Source organism: Zonotrichia albicollis, chromosome 5, assembly GCF_047830755.1.
Source record: "Zonotrichia albicollis isolate bZonAlb1 chromosome 5, bZonAlb1.hap1, whole genome shotgun sequence".
Lineage (NCBI taxonomy): Eukaryota > Metazoa > Chordata > Aves > Passeriformes > Passerellidae > Zonotrichia > Zonotrichia albicollis.
This window is the reverse complement of record NC_133823.1, coordinates 52,914,306-52,933,911: the sequence shown is the minus strand read 5'-3', so window position 1 is coordinate 52,933,911 and position 19,606 is coordinate 52,914,306. Positions and strand designations below refer to the sequence as shown.

Sequence of the window (19,606 nt, the reverse complement as noted above, 5' to 3'; positions counted from 1 at the left end):
CAACAACTCTTCAGGGGTTGATTCTGCTTTTTCCATAGAGAAAGTGCTAAGAAACACTTGGCACTAGCAGTAACCACAGCCAGGCTGTACTCACTAGCAGGGTACAGCTGCCCTGTACCTGTACAAACACAGCTCCCTGGCTCCCTGCACCCCAGAAAAGGTCATGTCCAAGCAGCTGATGCAGCTCCTCCTTACCTTCCTCCCAACTTCCTGTTTAAGACTCCTACCCTGCAGCTGAAAGGAGAACAAAGCAAGAAAACTTTGCTCCTGCTTGGAGACAACCTCTGAGCTCCCCCAGCAGCCTTCCCTAATCTTTACACAATGGTGACAGTGAATGTAAAGAATTCTCAAACAGCAACTTTAGCACTATGGACTGAATTTAGCCCATAATCCACAGAAGCCTTTGAAGCAGTGCCCAGTAAGTCCCCTCTGTCAGCAAGCATAAAAGCAACCTCCTCCCAGGGAGCCAGCTGGGACGTAGGCACACAAAAAGCATCTTCAGATGGAGGAGCAGTGTTTCCCAGCAGCTCTGGAGACTCCTTTCCCCAACCATCAGTTTCATACCAGATCCTTCCCATATGGACTCACAGCATTGGCATTTTAATACGAAAAACCCTGTTGTAACTGAAAATAGTGACTCAGTGGTACAGAAATTTCTGTGTGAGAGTTTTTCTAGAAAAGTTGAGCTTCTTAGACTTTCCAAAACTATATGGCTTAATCCTTTACAGTTTTGTAAAATATTTTTCCTTAAATAAGACTGCTTCAGCTTGTCCTAGGACTTGAATCAAAACATTTGCTCTGGAAACCCCAAATGCACCTTTAGAGAGCAGGGAAGGAGGCATGGCCCCTGCACTGCAGCACTAGAGCTGAGCAAAATTCCTTTCTGGAAACTGCAAATTCAGATTTTCCTTAGGCTCTTGTTCTCATTAAAAGGAAAGAACTCAGTCATTTTAGAATAATTTTAGTAGAAGTTGAACAGCAAAATGAAAAAGTACATAAACAGTTCAATAGAAGAATGTGACCAGTTAAGCTGATTCCTTTTGCCTTGGGGAGAAGTTAAATAAAGATCTGCAAACCACAACAATCTCTTCAAGTTCAGCCTCAAACCCCTGGGACATCATCTCTTTAGTCTTCTAGGAAAGCAGTCACTTCCCACTACCGCCCTCCACATCCCATTAACAGTCTGAGCTGTGTACTTTAGGGGGCATTCTCATGTCTCCACATTTTCCTTGGCATTAAATAAACCCTTTCCAGATGCCTGAGATGATCCACACCAGAGCTCAGATTTTATTATAAGGGGGTTGCTTAAAACAAGCTGCCTCACAGCAACTTTCCATTCTCATGTATTTGCATCTCTATAGCCTGCATTTCTGACACCAATACATCTGCCAACATGAAAGTAGATCTATATGTGGGTGTATGCCTATGCACAGTATAGATGTGCACATGCATCTTATAGAAGGTTTTCAGCCAAAGCATTTTAACAAATGCAGTTCCTCTTGAGGATTAACCCGCAAGCACTGCTGATTTTTAGCCTGATAAGCCCATTTTCTTTGCCATCACAAATCAAAACTCAAAGGTCACGCTTAAAAAAATACATGGACATCCATGCCCAGGGCAGCAGGAGTGAGACTCCTGAGTGTACAAGGAGTGTACACACTTATCTCTGGACTAAGGGAATGTACCTGCTGCAGCAAGTACTTTTCAGGCAAACAAACAAGTTGAAAGGACCTGGACTTTTCAGACTTTGAATAATTCTGGAAAAGGCAAAGGGAGAAGCAGATGTCTGGCCTTACCTCTTCTGGCCTGCTCAGGGCATGTCCCTCAGGTCCAGTGATTCCCATCTCCAGAATACGCTTTTGTTCCTGCAATGGAAGAGATAGATGCTGACCCAGCTGCAGGATGAGACCTGTGCACCCAGCATCCTCAGAGAGATGAGCAGCCACATGGTCTGACTGTCCCTTTCAGTGGCAGTGTAAATGCAGCTGCCAAGCCCACTGAACACTGAAAACACTGGCTCTGAACTGCTCCCATGCCACACCAGCACAGCCAGCAGTGTTCTCTGTTGTGTGATTGAGTGTATTTGTGCCCCAAGCCATTGGCCTGCACCATCAGAAACCTCCTCTGCCCCCCAGAAGTCCTACTTGACACCACAACACCAGCCCAGGGAATGGGCTTCAACCAATACACTAAATGGTAATTATGGGAACTTACAGCCTGCCATTCCCTATTTACTTGCTCAAGTTCCTCCCTGGTTGCAATGCACTAAGCACTTTCTTAAACCTTCAGCGTTGCTGACACTTTTATTTTCTGTAACACTTTCTTCCTATACAGTGAATCACTAAAATTATGCTTTTATGAAACAGAACAGTGCCCTCCAGTTGCAAGGGCACTGTGTTCTCATCAAAGTCCATCTCAAGTCCAATGAGGGCTTGTCAAAACATAATCTGCACTATCCTGCTTCATAGCAGTAGAATTTTTTTTTTAATAGAAAATTAAGGCCAAGCAGTGTTATTGGAATTTATTTCCCTTTTTGCAGAAACTGGTCGTCAACCCCTTTTCATCTGAGGTTGGTCCAGGCCTGAAGTGGTGCAGACAGTGCAGAAGCCTGGCCTGCCCACAGGGCTCTAATGAGCTCAGCTCAGTGATGTAATGGCTCTGTGACACAGAGAAATGTCCCCTAGAGACCAGGATGAAGTTACTGAACATATCTGAATGTGTCAACTAATAAATACCTGATTCCAAGTCCCTGAAAGTGAAAAGCTCACACATTACCAACATACTCCAGTAAAACTGAAAAAGTCAACATTCATATCATATATACTTTAGCCTTCACTGCAATCAATCAAGGCTGAAGAAGCATTAATAGGAATGCATTAATCTGACTGTGTAAGAACATTTTGGTTAGAAAAACATAAGGTTTCATAGGTATTATTAAAAACAGCTGTTCTGGATCATTAATGCACTGACTCTGAACAGTGCCAGTTAAAGACTTCAGATAATTAAAATACAGCAATAAAATGAAGTTACAGCCATGTGAAAAAATAGCACATTGGCTATTAGATAGATACACAAAGTAGGACAGATTTGCATCTTGAAGGAAGTAATAAAATCAAATCATATAATAAATTACCCCCTGTAAGAGGACTTGATAAAGCTAATTAACTATCATATAGATAGTTAATTCACTATATTTCAAGATATTTCACTAGAAATACATATATTTCAAGAATACATATATTTCAAGATAATTCACTAGAAAATTTGTTTCACAAGATCAAATTTGTATTTTCACAGGACAGTCCTAAAAACCCTATCTGCAGGAAGTTTTCATTTTCCAAACAATTCTTCTACACAGAAGCATTGAGAAAGACTGATTTTATGAAATGTGGCAATGGTGAACAAATATGTTGATGTATAACATAACTTACATTTATTTACTACTTCCTCTTTTCCTAGTAATTTTTCTGTCCTAGTTGTTCATATTTGATGGCCATATATTAAGGCTGATTAGAGAAAAATGAAATAGAAAAATAGAAATCTGAAATAGATTTCTATGAAATATGCAATACCATGAGTACACCTTGATTTTAATGGGCAATGTATCAAAACACCAGAGAAGCCATTTGATTTGTTTAATTTTGCCATTCCCACAGTAATATTGACTTAATCATGTTTATTAATAGTCATTTTAATTCTACTATATATTTTATGTTGTATTAAAGCTATAAATTATGTATTTAGTAGTTTTTATTCATGCTAAACTCCATGAGAAATCAGCTTTTTCCTCTCTTTAATTCAAATGAGGGTTGTCACCTAGCCTCAGTGGGGGAAGGACACAACCACACTGTATGTGCCTGCTGACTCCTCACTAGTAATTTTTGATCCCAGTGGTTATTCTGGTCAAAGTTAAAGTGAAAGGCAGATCTCAAAGGGGGTAAATTCTAACCAGACAGATGGAGATGTGCTTTTTCCCCAGAAGAAAAAACAAAATACACCCAAGGCAAGAGTTCTTACACACCGCCCAACAGCTCAAACATTCCCTTGACGTTCTCCCTTAGATGTGAGAAGGTGGGTTGCCTTGTCCAGATCTCAAAGACAGCTTTAGCTGCTGTAATTTCCTCGTCAGCTCTGCAGCCCAGTCCTTAGCAGATAAGCCAGCAGATAAGCAGCTCAGCAGATAAATAAGATGGCTCACTCAGAACCTCACTGACCTAAGAGGGGCTCGACGCATGTAGGAGAGATCAGGGCAGTGAGACATCTCTGCAACAGCCTTCAAAGATTCATCTGTCACAATGCAGCATCAAAACAACACCCACCCAAACCTGCCCCTTCTGTTTCAGAGGGGGATCCTGACCTCTGAAAGCCCAGTGGGAGGTCTACTATCAGCTGCTGCCCTTGGGTTGCCTCTTTCCATGTTTCAGTGTGTTGTGGCACTGATCAGAGCCATGGTACAGCCCAGAGGGAGGACTGCAGCTCCCAGGGCACCAACCTGCAAGGACTGTACTGGAGATGCAGGGCACTCTAAGGGAACGTTCTGAACTTGAACCCAGCTTCCTGATCCCAAAATGCATCTTCTAAGAGCATGGATTATACTTAAACACACATTTTTGAAAAGTCTACAAGATCACAGTAGTTCTTATTCTCAAACTTCAGAGATTTATAAGAATATTCTCAAAAATAAATAGGTCTGTGAGCTTTAATACCTGCTCCAAACTCACTGTGTTGCTTATGCTGATAGCTGCAGCAAAAGATTTTAGTAAAAGCTTTCAGATCCTCTTTTTGTAACCAAAATCTCTGAACAAGGCTTTACATTATTCTGCTTCACCTGTATCTGCTGGATTCAGAAGAAATCTTCTTGCTTCCTTCTGCCCTCCTTATCTAGTCCTCATTTGCTCCTCCAAGGCAAGGAGCTGCCTGGATCATTGCCCTATCTCAAGGATGCTCTGGCAATTATTGCAAAAGGACTCCCATTCTCTCATCCCAGGCTTTATACCAACAGTGTGCAGGGCATCAGGTTCAATTAAAGCTCTTTCCAGGAAGTTCCCCTCTTCCTACCCATTCTCTGACTGGCCTATTTAACTTCTCCTCTCTAATATCTATCATCTCACAAAGTGAAGCAAAAATGATAGTTCACTCACCTGAGCTATCAAGTCTCCATTTTCAGCATGGACCAGGATAACAGCCCCAAGACTCTTTAGAAAGGTAAAGGCTTCATAAAGCTGCAGGTAGTACAAAGAAGGAAACACTGCTGAATAAGGAAAACACATTACTTAACACTCAGACATCTCTCTTCACCTCAGTTTTGTACCTTCTATGCTGGTAATTATATTGGTGAATAGCAAATTATCTCTTTTTTACACAGAACCTGAGCTTCACTGATTGGTGCTGTACCCACCCCTGTACACACCAGCTGTACCATGACAAGGTTACCAGCAGGGCTGGATTTCCCTGGGACAAGAGTCTGTCCCAGCCCCTGCACTGCAGGGCCACCTCCCCCTGCCCTCCCATGGATCTAAGTTCAGTAGCCCTGTAGTTCTGCAGCTTCAGCAAATGTGAAATAGAATTATTGCCATGTACGACAGGCACTTTTAGTAAGGCTAAAACATCTCTTTTCTGAAGTGCAGGCATTTTGCACCATCTTCTTAGAGCCATCATTGCTGAGCTTTCAGCAACATCATTAATTCAGATATTAAAAGTTGCAATATTTTCTCTAGAGCATGCTTGGTTTTAATTGCTTTCTAAGATTCAAAAGCCATCCCTAAAGAAGGACAGTAGTTGATCCTTTTGCTTTTACTGGTAATTTCTGAGCACACATCTACTGAGACAGTTTCCTTTCCAAAAGCTATTCAGCTTATATGTCCCTTTTTTAAACCAGACTTCAGTAACTGTAGGCCCAGTTTTCAAACACAGATTAAATAGGAAGACAAAGGTTCTTCAGTGTCTACTTTTGCACTAGGGCACTTCAGGCAGCATTGAATGGGCTGCAATATACAGCTTGCAACATGGGCATTTAAACAAGGTAACAGCCATTAGTCCAGCCACACATTAAACATTTTGATGTATTCCTCTTGGCAATTACAACAGGGAGTTGAATTTAATAGGCACTGCCTGTCAGAGAATATTTATAAATTATTGAGTCCAAAATTCCAATTAAAACCACATGTATTGGAGGTGTAACAACAGTTATTTAAGAGACCAAGAGGAGTAGCTCTGAGAATAAGTAAGAAAGAAACATTTTATCAACTGAATAAGCAAACATTATTATTACTAACAGATGCCATTGTCCATTTACAGTGGCCTGATATGTATGGATGGGAAAGCTGAAGAGTCTGGAATCTGTAATGAGCTCTGGACAAACAAGCTCATTGTTATCTCCAGCCCTAATGAGGAAAGGCCACCTCCCCCAAAGAGCAACTCCATTTAGCTGCTTACACAACCAAGAAACTCTTGAAGCCTCAGAACTGCCACTGCCTTGAGTGCTTCATCTTTTTCTCCCTCTCTGACCTAGAGTCCTCAAAAGGTTACTGCAAAATAAAACGAGTGAAATCCTGAGCAGAGCTGAGTGGCTGCAATGTTGGGAGACACCAGAAGATCTCTACACAAGGTGAATGTCATACACTTGAGGAAACACATACACGTGTTCTGCATAGCTCAGAACTGACCCTCCAGAGAGTAAATCACAACTGAACATTCCTCCCAGTGCCAATCAGGCCAGTGAGAACGTTCCTCTGGGATTCAACCTCAGCAACTCCTCAAGTGTTGGGAGATGAGGAAAGAGAGGACAGATCACAGCAAAGAAAAGCATTCAGAGCAATACCTGGCTGTCGGACATTTGGTAGAGATCTTTGTAGGCCATGTAGACTTGAAAAGAATTCACACCTGTTCCGAGACAAAATTCAAAGGTGTTGCCATGTAAGCGTATTCTTACATTGTATTTGAACAAGAACTTCAGAAAAAGTAAGTAATAGAGTATGTCTGGACTAGGCTTTTCACTAGTGATTGCCAAAAATCAAGCAGGGCTTCACAGCTGCATTACAGCTGCTAGGACCAGAAGCCTGGATGCCCTCTACACTGGGGGGATTTTTTGGATGCTGTGGGTAGCCTGTGTTCATCCCTGGAGTAACCCAGCCACCACTGCAAAGAGGATTGCTTGTAGCCAAATCATAGACAAGCAATGGTGGCTAAAGCAAGCATATAAAGTTTGTGAAGTTTAAAAAACCTTGTGTAAGGTCTGTGAATCAGTGTTTTTCTTTTGCAGTTTCCTTAGCTATTCAGGAAAACATTTCAGCTTGATCTAAACTGTGATTTTTGGTAGACAAAACTTCTGGTTAGGTTCCCCCAAAGTGCTGAGAAGGTATAGGAAATGTGTATCTGAATGGGCATACAGGCTTGCTTTTTCTTGACCTTACACTCTGAAGTGCTTAGCTTAGCTGATGGTAGACACTGGGAAGGAGTGGCAACAAAGCCTGAAACCAGTTTTATAGGCAGCTCACCACACCTCTTCTTCTGCCTTCCAAAGAAGGAAGGATTTATGCTGGCAGCCATAAAAAGCCAAGAAAGACAACATTTTCAAATTTCAGAAATCCCTAAGAAATGCTACTGTTGAGTGTCAGTTGTCAATAACCTCCTGTATTTAAATCCCCCAAGCGTTGCTATTTATTTCAAAGATTTGGTTATTTACACAGCTTTGTATTCTTACAGAATGCAACTTACAAATGTCTTCTGTTCATAATTTCTGTACATATGAATTCATATTAGTATATATGTATGTCTTACTTTCTAGTCTACGGGCAAGATCCCCAGCTTGGTCCAAGGAACAGAATCATAGTTTTCTAGCTTAAAAAAAAAAGTAAATTCTAAGCTACCTAAGCTCTGTATGCTGCATTTCAAAATGGCTGTGATGAAAACTGTGCTTCCTGGGGCAAGAAGAAAATGCTCCTATTGTTCATGTTGTCTACATGAATGAATAAATGAATAAATATCTCTGATGAAGATATAACTTCTTCCTGAGTCTAAAATGAACAAATACATCCTTAAGCAGAGGGTATGACTGCTCACACACACACACAGAATCATTTACTTACAATTACAGGACTAAAATACCCCAGGATGCATGCAAGATAAAACACTGAAATGATGACTGGCATTATGTCCTCCTGCTAAGTCCAGGCAGCTCAGAGAGAAACACAAAGCAGGAGCTGGCCCCTCCTTGCTGACTTCCACACTGAGCAAATCCAGCCTGAATGGTGGAACTCTGTCAGCCTGTAAGTCCACCCTTTCTTCCCATTTCCTATTTATCATGTTCAGAAAACACATATAGCCTTTACTAACTGTAGTCCCTCCATCTACTCCTCATTACAATTTCAGAGTACTCATCACATTCTTATTTTAAAACCTAAGCTTGGCTGGGCCTTGCCTGGGGCCAATGCTTGCAGCCTCGTGCTCTATGCAAGGCTCAGCACACCCATCCCACCTGCCTTGGAGCAAAGCTCAATTTTCTCCCCAAAAACCCACCTCACGTGTCAGATGGCAGCTGCAGCCAGGAGCCACCTTCCTGCAGGGGTGCCTGAGCCCACACAAAGCAAGGAGGACATGTTGGGCCTGCTCCAAGGCAAGCTGGCTGCCTCAGCGATGGCACAGGACTGACACCTCACAGGAATTTCTCTGGGAGCCCAGGGCTGGGGTACCCATTGCTCTCCCTTATCCACCACCATTCATTGCATCACAGTCCTGCAGGTGGTAAGGCAGCTTCCCCTGACTGCTGTGGGGGGAAAAACACACACCCCGACCCAAATAATATGTATTCTCATCCTTTCTCTTTTATTGCCTTGCTATCTTCTTGGGCCCTCTTCTGACCTTGATAAAATGACTGAGTTTTGCCCTCACTCTGTTTAATGTTCTCCCTGAAATTAATGGAAGCAGCAGGGAGCCCAGTAGGGAACCTGCCATAGGATCTTGAGCCTGCTCCTTACTACAGCAGAAGCAGAGCTCTCCCATGTAAACACACATGCCCACTCTCAGCTGCCACCAGACACACACACAGCAGGAGAGCATTTCACAGGGGCTGCCTTTACAGCTAACAGGAGAGAGGGTGTGAACAATCCTGCCTTGCAAAGAGAGCACCTATACCAGATACCAAGATAAATAACATGAATTTATATATACAGGCATCCAAGATTAGACTCCTTGCCCTGGCCTGGCTCCTTGACCTACTCATTGGAATTATGCAGCTTTTCAAAAGCCCTGGTCTGTGGCCTATTGACCTGAATACTTCACATCTGTTACACACTACAGTCTTGTTAATGTCCTATTTGCTCTCACACCAGTACTCAACAGAATCCTCTCCAAATTTTAGGCAGGACTACAGTGTACTCCTGAACTTTCTGAACAGTGACAAAGTCAAAGTAACCAGTGAGGCCCCTTGTCAGCAATTTTAGGCTCCTGCTCCTTTGCATATACTGAAGAAGCTCAATCCCAAAATAGCTGCTGAAATTATCCAAGTTGGAGTGTTTATAATCAATATTTGGCTCTACAAAATCTTCAGGCACTTCCAAAGGCTGTGTCTCCTTAAATTAGCATTGTATTGATTTAAAACTGATTAATTGTTCAATTATACCTCATGACAAGGCACCTCAACAGCTACTCTGCGAGCTCCCCTGTTACTCATGCTGATTGCATTAGGCACATGCAGCTCTGAAACACAATGAGCTGAGCCCTGTCACTCAGTTCACTCACCCACAATCAGCCAAGAACCAATTCAATCCACATTCCCAGCTGATGAAAACCAGGGTCACTCCACTGACATCAAGTCTATTTGCACCAGCTGGCTTAAATGTTTCCAATTATCAGGAAATATTACCCATTAATTTGAAAGCCCTTGCCATGCTGCTGAATTATTTCCTAAAGTGCTTGTGAGTTCATACTCAACCTTTCCTTGTGTCTCCAACACGTAACAGTAACTCACACTGCCTGCCTGAGACATACATGAGAACAAAGGTGACCTCCTAATGCTCTCACCACTGAAGAGGCCACCAAGGCTCCATCATAAATCTCAGTTCAGGAACCAATGAACAGATTTCTGTTTCCCCTGATGACTCAAAGGCAGGTCAGATTTACATAGAAAACTCACATTTCAATAGTTGGAGAAAACTGTTAACCTAACTGTCTGCGCCAGGCTTTTAATGTAAACCCTTGGGCAAATTTGGGAGTGCTGAGCCATCTGTGGTCACGGAGCTCTGGAAAATAATATCCAACCTTTGAAACAAGGCACAGTATACTTGTCTTGAGAGCACAGTCAGCTAAAGCACAGCAGCAGATTCATGTTAATGCTGATAGCAGGGAAACAGAACAGATTTAGCACAGCCTGTGTTGACAGATGTCATCACCTTGTAAAAATCCCCTATACTAGAGACCTATACAAGACCAGCTGCAGTTTCTCTAATTATGTGCAGATTTGCTGATGGAAGTGTTTTGTTGCCTAAAATCTGGTTATACAGCACATGTACTGTTAGCACCCTGTGACATGGAATAAACTCCCCCAGGTGACTGCACCTCCATGGCATCTCAGCAAACAACCGTTCATTCAAAAATAGCATTTTGCTTTTTTTTTTCTACTTTGATAGTACCTTTCCCTATAAAGAGAACTTTTCCCATCCAAGTCAACACTAGCTCTACAAATTGCAAAGGGTGCTGCATATGCACATCACTTAGGTTTCCCAAGAGAAGAGTCATTCTGATTTGCCCGTGGAAATCACATGCTATTTCAGAAAATATTCCAATTAATATCCATATGTTTTCAAGGAATGTAGAAAATGAAAAATATATGAAAATATATGATTCTGGAAAGAAAATACAAGCTGTCAGGCACAATTTCAAGGAATAATATCTAAGTTAGGATCTTCTGAAGGCTAGATTCCATTGCCCACACAGAGGTATCTGGTGCCACAAAGGTGCCCTCCTTATATGAGACTGCCACATTGAGCCTGCATGTGTGGAAATGCATTTAGGAGAGGTCCCATCTGTGCTATTCTGAATTGGTAGCTGGAGTCCAGGTAAGGTAACCTATAGCTCCTCACAGGATAGTAGGCCTGTTAACTGAACACAGTCAAACCCATAGAAGTGTCTTAGATTCCTAAATAAGTGACCTTTTTTTTTTTTTTTTTTTTTTTTGCAAGTGTTGAAACATGGCATCTTCTAGTAACTAGTAACTTCAGGGAAAGCCAGCAGAGAGAAGCACTTGAGAAAATCAGGGCATTTTTTCAATATTAGATACCTAACTTTAGCATCTCTTTTTCTAATAACTGGAATCTTCTAAAAATGCAGGCATGTCTTATTTTACAAAATCAAGTCTCAGCAAGTAAATTATTCCAATTCACTGCTGCAAAATGAGATCTAGCCTGTAGTGACATTTTCACAGCCCCATGTGCTCTTCATATCTGGATTTAATTGGAGGCAGCTGAATCAAATCTTTCAGTCTAGTTAAAACCTGAACCACTACTTTGAAACGTTTTACTTTCTTCATTCATTAAATAGAGGATATAAGGTGACTGGGGTGATTATCCTAAATACTGATCTTTGAGTTTTACCTTCAAAAAAAACCTATTCCATGTCTTATTTCCACATACACAAGCAAGGATAAAGTGATAAATTTCTTTATGACAATGTAAGCATCTTAATCTTCTATGTCTGTACTGGACAAAGTCATATATATGCACAAAGTTTTAGGTCTATTTACACAGCAGCAAGTGAAAATACAAGTTCAAGGTAGTGAAGAATCTTAGCCAGCATAGCTAGTGCCTATGCATTCATTAAAATATTCCAAAATTTCACCTTCAAATGATATTTCGATAAAACCAAAAAAATATTACTGCATTTCACTCACTAACCTTTGTCTTGCACGAGTACTTCCAGCTCTTCTCGAATCCCATCATACCAGCTGGTGATGTCCACATGGAGAGCATAATCACAACAGGATTTGGTATCAGCTGCCTCATGCCACTTCTCAAAGGAGGTCAGTAAACTAGTTCCAGGTTCTGGAAGCACATGATCAACTGAAAAAGAGATTGAGTGTGTGTTAGCAGGACAGTTTGCACACTGTTCAGATTTCCCTGTGAGCAGCCTTCCAGCACCTCAGCCAAAGGAGCAGCCTTGAAGGCAGTCTGTGTGCTGACTGTAACTCTGGGGTGTCAGCCACGTCCTGCTGCCCCAGGTGCAGCAGACTTTGTGAACAGTCTATACTAAAGATGAGTCTGGCAACCTGCTTGGTGCAGCATCAATAGACACACAAAGGGGGACCCAGACACCTCACAGTTTAGGAAACATTTGTCTTTCCCCTTACTGTATTGTAAGAGACCCCAGGTTCTGGCCTTCAGTGTAGCTCTTGTCTGATGTGTCCATTTCTATGTATTTCACAGTAAGCACAATAATTAACCAGTGCCTCACAGTCTGAACTGGCCCACTCTGCCACATCAACACATCAGTGCAGATGTTCAATGTTTTCTCAGCAGCCAAAACTGGGAATACAGCCAAAGGTTTGAACAGGGGTGACGCTGAGCACAAACACTGTCACACTATGCAGTCCATTGAATGCCCTGCCTCTCCCCTGCCTCAGCCTTTCTGCCTCTAATGGTGCCACACCACCCACTGACACAAAGACATGACTATTTATGCATAGGCACTTCTCTCTGCAAGGCTAGTTAGTACAAAAACAAATCAGGATGGGCTTACCAGTGCCATCTGCAAGCCTAACTCTGCGCAGGAATACTCAACTGAAGAACACAGACTTAAAAAATCTATTAACTAAAGGAATGAACAACAGTGCATTTTGTGCCTACAGCCAAAGAGTCTTTCAGCAGATGCCTGAATATGGGTAACAGGTAACACCATAAAAAAAAATCCACATCCCAATTCAGTGGGAATAAAACTCCACTGGGAAACTCCTCTCCACAAGGAAGCTAAGACACTTTATGGCACCTGAACAATTGCCTCACAACATCTAACCAAAGTCAAGTTACAGCCAGAAGGAAAGAGATAAACCTTGTCCCACCATCTGTAGACAGAAGAAGGGTCTTTAACAACTAGAAACACTTCTTCTTTTCACCAATAAAGATGTTCCTCTGGAACATCTCTGTTAAGGTCTTCCTGAATTCCTGCTGCCAAATCCAAGTTCATACATAAGCATATCTTCTTATTTCCAAAGCTCTTGAAATGGCAGTAGGTGGGAACAGCAGATCTTTGTCAGATTTTCTGTGCCATATATTTACAGCGCTACCTACACTGCTTTCTAAAAATCCCAAGATTATGTGCATTATCCCTCAGTGCTTGTTCTGTATTTCAAGAGAGAAATCCACATGCTGGTATTTCTTTCTGAGCATAGGTTTATTTTCAGGCCAACCCTGGTTAACAATGATGAATGGATCTCAAACACAGTGTCCAGAAATTTGAAGATTCATTGCAGAAGATCTCAGAAAATTAGAATGAAGCCTCTGGTAGCTATCCCCACACAGAGACAGCTCTGCTGGTACTCACTGATCATGGTGGTGCCCCCTGCTAGTGCTGCTTTTGTGCCTTGATAGAAGTCATCAACAGCAGTCATCCCCTGGTAGGGCTTCTGTAGATAAGTGTTGACATCTATTCCCCCAGGAATAACCATGCGCCCATTAGCCTCTATGGTCTTGACTCCTCCAGGAACAATCAGATTCTCTCCTATTTGCCTGCACAGCAAGGAAAGCCAGTATTACTTTATTGGAACAAGCACAGAGGACAAAGCTCTTTGAGGAGTGTAGGGAGAGGGAGCCTGGGCCCATACAGCAGGAGGTGGGTCCCCAAAGGCAAGGTGAAGCTCAAGCACATGCTCCCTCTGCCCTGCCCAGCACAGCAGAACAAAGCAGAGGAGAGCTGACTCAGTGAGCCATGAGCTCTGTTTGCTTTGCACGGCTCTAGTGGCCAATAAAGGAGCTGTAATGCACCAGCATTAAAAATTGATTATTTTTATATGATTTCTATCTTTAAACAATTCAAATTATGTACACTTAATGCTCTCTTGGGAGCTCCAGTTTTGTATACTAGGTTCTTGAATGAAAATAGGAAAACATAGATCAAATACAGGAGCAAGCTGGAATTGTAAAAATACATGGCAGAAGGAAAAAGCAGAAAATTTTATAATTACTTTGTCATCATGCAATGCAAATGTATCCTTAAAAAGAAATCTAAATAACCTAAGATACAGAAATACATATCTAAGAGACCTAAACATGTTAAATCTACCATGTCCCATATTCTTCATCCTCCTCTTGAAGTTAAAAGCCAGTGAAACATTCTGCATAACTGTGTGGAAAAATTATAATTAGCTGCTGCTGTATTTTTCCCTTCAGGTCTTCAAAGCAGGACATTTTTTTTTCACTATTCAAAATATTAATCTGTCCCCCATACCAATATCAAACTCCAGATACTTATGATCAAAATACTTGTATTATTCATGGACTCAATTAAAAATAAATTAAACTTTAACTTTTAAAGCCACACTAGAATTTATTGTCTACTTTGCATGGCACCAAACAGGAAGAGGGGTCTATGTGGAAGCCATGTGTGTGCACTGTTCCACCACAATATATTTGGGCTTAGAGGTAAGTGTAAGGTAGTTAAAGTTCATTTAGTTTGTCTTATATTACAGACACAGAGTCCTTGGTCCTAATTTTCTTTTGTCTGGATAAAATAGCTTTTATCCACAGCTAAATAAATACCTCAGACATCTGAGCTGCTGAATCTGTATCCCCATATTAAAAGGCAACTCCCACCTACAGTTCAAAACACAGCAACTGATTAACAGCCAACTGTGATAAGGTAGAACCAGAAGTGATTACAACTCTTCATTAAAACCAGTGGGAACAAATTAAAAAAGGGGGATAATTATTCACATTGGAATCTGGCCAAACTGGCAGAGTTAATAAATAGCCCCAAGAGGTCAAGAATTTGTTTCATATGCTATGCAAAAAGCCACCTCCAGCAACTCGTCTCCTGCAGTGCCCCGGGCTCTGGCTGGAGGGAGGCACAGCCATTCCATGGGCAAACTCTCTTGGGCATCCCAGGATGGGGTCACAGCACTGAACAAATCCAGGAGGGCTTTCTCATGAGTGCTGGCACCTAACAGTCATCAACATGTGCAGCACTGCCATAGCCTGCGTGCAGCTGCACAGTGTGAAGAACACCCTGACAAACAGGGAACCAACCTGGATGCAAGCACCAGCAGCTGCCCAGCACATCCAGTTGCACAAACAACAGCTGCAAGCTGCTCCTCTGTTTTAAAATGTGCCTCACAAAGGCATACCATAAAGCACTGCACCCATGAGCAGATTCAACGCCTGTATAAAATTAGGAAGACCCATGTGTAGCAATGGTATTGCACTATTTTGTTAGTCAAATCTATCCCCAGGATTTTAATCAGAACAACCCTCCACCTTTGTAGAGCATTTATGTGGCTAAGAAATTGAACTGGGGAAAAAAATATTAACTATGACCCATCTCCTTTGAGTACATCCAAGGAGCAACTGCACTTCAAGTACTAACACACCTTCTGAGAATCATACTAATGAAAACCTTCACAAAAAAAGCAATTTATTTTTATTTTCTTCCACAATCAGTACCTACCAATTTCCTCTTCAAGAAGACACATGTCCTAACAAAGTGAAAGTGTGCTACCTATATATTGAAGTTCTTGATGACTCAATGCTCATTATTTTCATTGTATGGTTGAGTAACATCTTATTCAGCTGAAATCATCCATGTTGAAGTGACATAGGACCAAATGGCCTTTGTGGATGATGCTGCACTTCTATCTGTCAGAAACCTGTCTCCTCTATTGCCCTGCATCAAGATTAAGGCTGGGAGAAGTCTGATCTTCACTGCTGCTCAAGGTTATTTTTATTCTGTCCAAGTAGAACAGAGAGTAGGAGATAATGTGACAGGATTCCTGAATTGCTCACTCATTAATGCAAAGCACATGTGAGTAAGAATGGAGTTCTATTACTTGTGGGTGAAAAAATACAACAGGGCAGATAACTGCATTCTAGACACTGTACAAATGACTGAGCTGGTTTCCTCATATGTCAGCAACCAGAAAACTCGGACCCACAAAAAGCTGATGCTGTCTGCCATTTTCAGTCGAACAAGTTGGGAAATTCTGTTGTACATGAGCTGATTAAAGCACAACAAAACCAGCAGGCTTCAGCTCTTCCTAAGCTTCATCCAAGGAAGCTGAAAACCTCTCCCAGAACTCTGTGGTGATGCTTCTGCAGTTATCAAGCCCAGACCTTTTTTAGGCATCTGAGGTTCCCCCTAACTTAACTCACCACTTGCCCAGCTCTGGAGACCATGCCCCCAGTCCCCCACCCTGCCACTGTTTGTCCCTCCAGCCCAGAGGGACCCAACCCTTCCCCTTGGCAGGGATGGAGCAGCAAGCACCAGACCATGACCTGTCACTTGGCACAGGGCTCACTTCCTCATGTGATTACCCAGGCAGGCGAGATGTAGGCAAAATACATTATTTATATGTCAATTTAAATTACCAAATATTTAAAATACTATTTAGATAATGGAGAACTGCCTCTCAGCTGCCATCTGAGTGTGCAGGGCTTAAGTTTCAGGTAGGAAAAATCCACATGCACTGCTGCTCCTTGTACCTAGGGAGCCACTTTGAGCATTGATTGGCAGGAAGAAACATCGACCATCCTCCAAACTATAGCTGATCTTCAAACACACTCAAGGTTACATCTGCTCTCCTCTATGCAGAATGATCTGCATTAAAAGACCCAAATCTTTTCATTAGGCTGCAAGAGAAACCCAACCCTCTCTTTTCCAATAATTTTTCATTTCAGAGTGAGAAAAATAACCCAGATCTTTTATAGCCTGGTAAAACCAGGACACTACTGCCTATTCTGGGCTGAGTAGTTTGGTGTCTGCTCCACTCTGTGTTAGAATTCTGTATTATCAGCAGGATCTGCAGCTGGAAAGTTGTAGCATCAACTGAAATGCAGATGACTGAGTTTTAAGGTCCAGCTCCAAACAAGCTCGAGCCACATGTAACAATGATGTTAAATATTCAGACACAAAAATGGGCAGTTCCACTTGAAGAAGCTGGGAGATCAGAAAAACCCAGAGCTTTCTTAGATTGCAAAATTTATCATCTGAACACAGTAAGACCCCAACCCCATCTCACAGCAGGCTGCCCTCACAAATTACTTCAGAGCAGGACTTCTTGCACAGTTTACAAAGAAAAATCTTGGATTGTCTAAATCTAGGGCATCAGGCACAACTCAGGGTACTAAATAGAGACCTTGCCTCCTTGGGCAAAGATAAATACTTCTTAAAAATTAAGATCTTGCCTGTCTGTTCATCATTAACCCTAATTAGCTTGGGCAGCTGAGATACTTCCTGGAGGTACAGATCCACACTCGGATTTCAGAGGGAGTCCGTGTACTTAATAAGGGCAGGTGAAAGCTTGGCATTGCTAACCTGCCCACTAACTACCATTGCATTTCTGGAATCAAAGCCAAAAACTCAGCAGTTTCAGGCTCTCAGCATCTCATGCATTTAGTTGTTTAAATAGTTCTGATGCTTACAAGTGTTAATAGGAGATTTGTATCTGAACTAACAAAACCACAGAAAAACCTCAACAAAAGCACCCATTAAAGAGAGCACAACTTGGATAATTATTGCTTTAAAAATACATGCATGTTCAAAATTTTGTGTCCTCTCCACTTTTACCACTTCAATTAACACTACAAATAGAAAGGCAGAGTAAAGTATTAAAAAGAAAATTTCACAGTCCATGGATGAAAGTATTCAGACTTTTTTTCTGTTATAATAACCTGAATAATAATAACATATGCAGTCACAGATATATAAAGAATTGGACTTTTAATCTGATGTTACATTCTTAAGGAGCTCTGAAAACAAGCAGGCAATAATTATTTAACAAATAGCCATAATTATATTTCTGTGCATCAAATTGTAGCCACTGGAGACCAAGTTTCTTAGGTCACTAGTGGAAGTGTTTAGCAACCATGAAAAAGGCTTTGATCCTTGTGTACATCAGAGTGCTCATACACTACATAACTTTGCAAACCTTAGAGACCCTTATCTCCACTAAGCCAAGGCAGGACCTACAGAGCACATGGACATCTCTGTTACAGTTTCCCAGGCTATCAGTAACACATATTTCAAGTTTTTCACCTAACAACTACTTTCCCAGTTCCTGTATTTTATAGCCTGATAAATCAGGACTTTCTTTCTAATGGTGTAACAATGCATAACAACATTATAGGAACAGAACATACTGTGGTTCAGCATTAATTAACAGGCAACTGAGACACAGCAGATCCTCATTTGCACATGGAACATGGGGCATATTTCAGATTTCTGTGCCCTACAATCCTGAAGAGCATGGCTGCACTTGCACTGACTAGGTACAGGGAGAAAAGCTGTTGAGAGCTTTCTGCCATTCATGGACTCAAAAGGTTTCCATTGTCCTTACCATTACTTCATTTCTTGAGAGTGCCTACTTGCCTTAACTATTTCAGAAGAAACTGTGATGTGATTGAACTGTTTGAAAAGCAAATATCTTCAATTTACAGCAAAGAAATTTTCTACTTATCTAATCTTAGTAAAGATAAAATGGTAGAATTTAATAATTAAACCCTCCTCAACTACAGTCTCACATTTAGAGGTCACTGAGATCCTGCCCACAAGAGATTTTAAGTCAGCAATATCAAGACATCACAGTAGTCTATGTTAACATGCATGCAAAAAAAGTAATATTTAATAAAAACCAACTTTATAAGTCCATCCTCAAGGTACAGGTCTGCATAGAAGGAGTGGTCATCATTGATAATTCTTCCACCTTTAATGAGCAGTCGGTCACTCTGGAGGAAAAAAAATGGAAAATGTAGGTTTGTCAAAAGAAGTAAACATAATAAGGTATATATGATAACAAATATGCTCATTTATAAAGAAAGCCATTAATATCAAACACTACTTATATAAAGGTGGGGTCCTGTGGATACACAGACAGTGGACAGGATAGTTTCATTGATAGTTTCAGTGGACATGATAGTTTTATCCTATTTCAGGAGGGTTTCAGTTTATTCCTAACTTTTGGAACATGAGACCTCATTATCATCACAGTTCATTTTGCTCAAAGCAGCAATCACTGCACACAGAAACACCTGAAATGCCACTACACCCCCCATTTACCACCTCACTGCACAAGGGCCAAAAGGGAAAGAGAAGCCCCCAGAAGAAACTGCCCAACACTGCAATGGCCAAGCTGAGCTCACCTGACACCCTTGGCACCTCTGGAAAAGAAACAAAGCTTTGAATGGGGAGGCACAAGGTCCTAAGAGGCTGCTTAGCTCTTCCACTTAGAAATTCCTCACCAGGGAAGCTCCTTCAACACCAGCTCAGCAAGAGCAACTCCCAAGCAGCAGCCAAGGGACACAGCCCGCAGTTCGTGGCTCCTGTACTGTGGTACAGACCCACAGCTGAACACAGAGTTTCTACGGGCATGAAGAATTCATTGTAATCAACTTGTGATTTCTGCAGGGCAAAG

General features: G+C 41.6%; 1 protein-coding gene across 2 annotated transcripts in view; it reads right to left on the bottom strand.

Moving 5' to 3' along the window:
- CRMP1 (collapsin response mediator protein 1) overlaps positions 1-19,606 on the bottom strand; it is a 50,687-nt gene that overhangs the window by 14,832 nt on the left and 16,249 nt on the right. For both annotated transcript variants that reach the window (XM_005485745.3, XM_074541739.1), the window contains exons 2-7: positions 18,832-18,920; positions 13,531-13,715; positions 11,889-12,053; positions 6,821-6,882; positions 5,142-5,222; positions 1,797-1,865 (exon numbers count right to left, since the gene is read on the bottom strand). In XM_005485745.3, the coding sequence (XP_005485802.1) occupies positions 1,797-1,865; positions 5,142-5,222; positions 6,821-6,882; positions 11,889-12,053; positions 13,531-13,715; positions 18,832-18,920 (651 nt within the window). The remainder of the gene's footprint in view (positions 1-1,796; positions 1,866-5,141; positions 5,223-6,820; positions 6,883-11,888; positions 12,054-13,530; positions 13,716-18,831; positions 18,921-19,606) is intronic.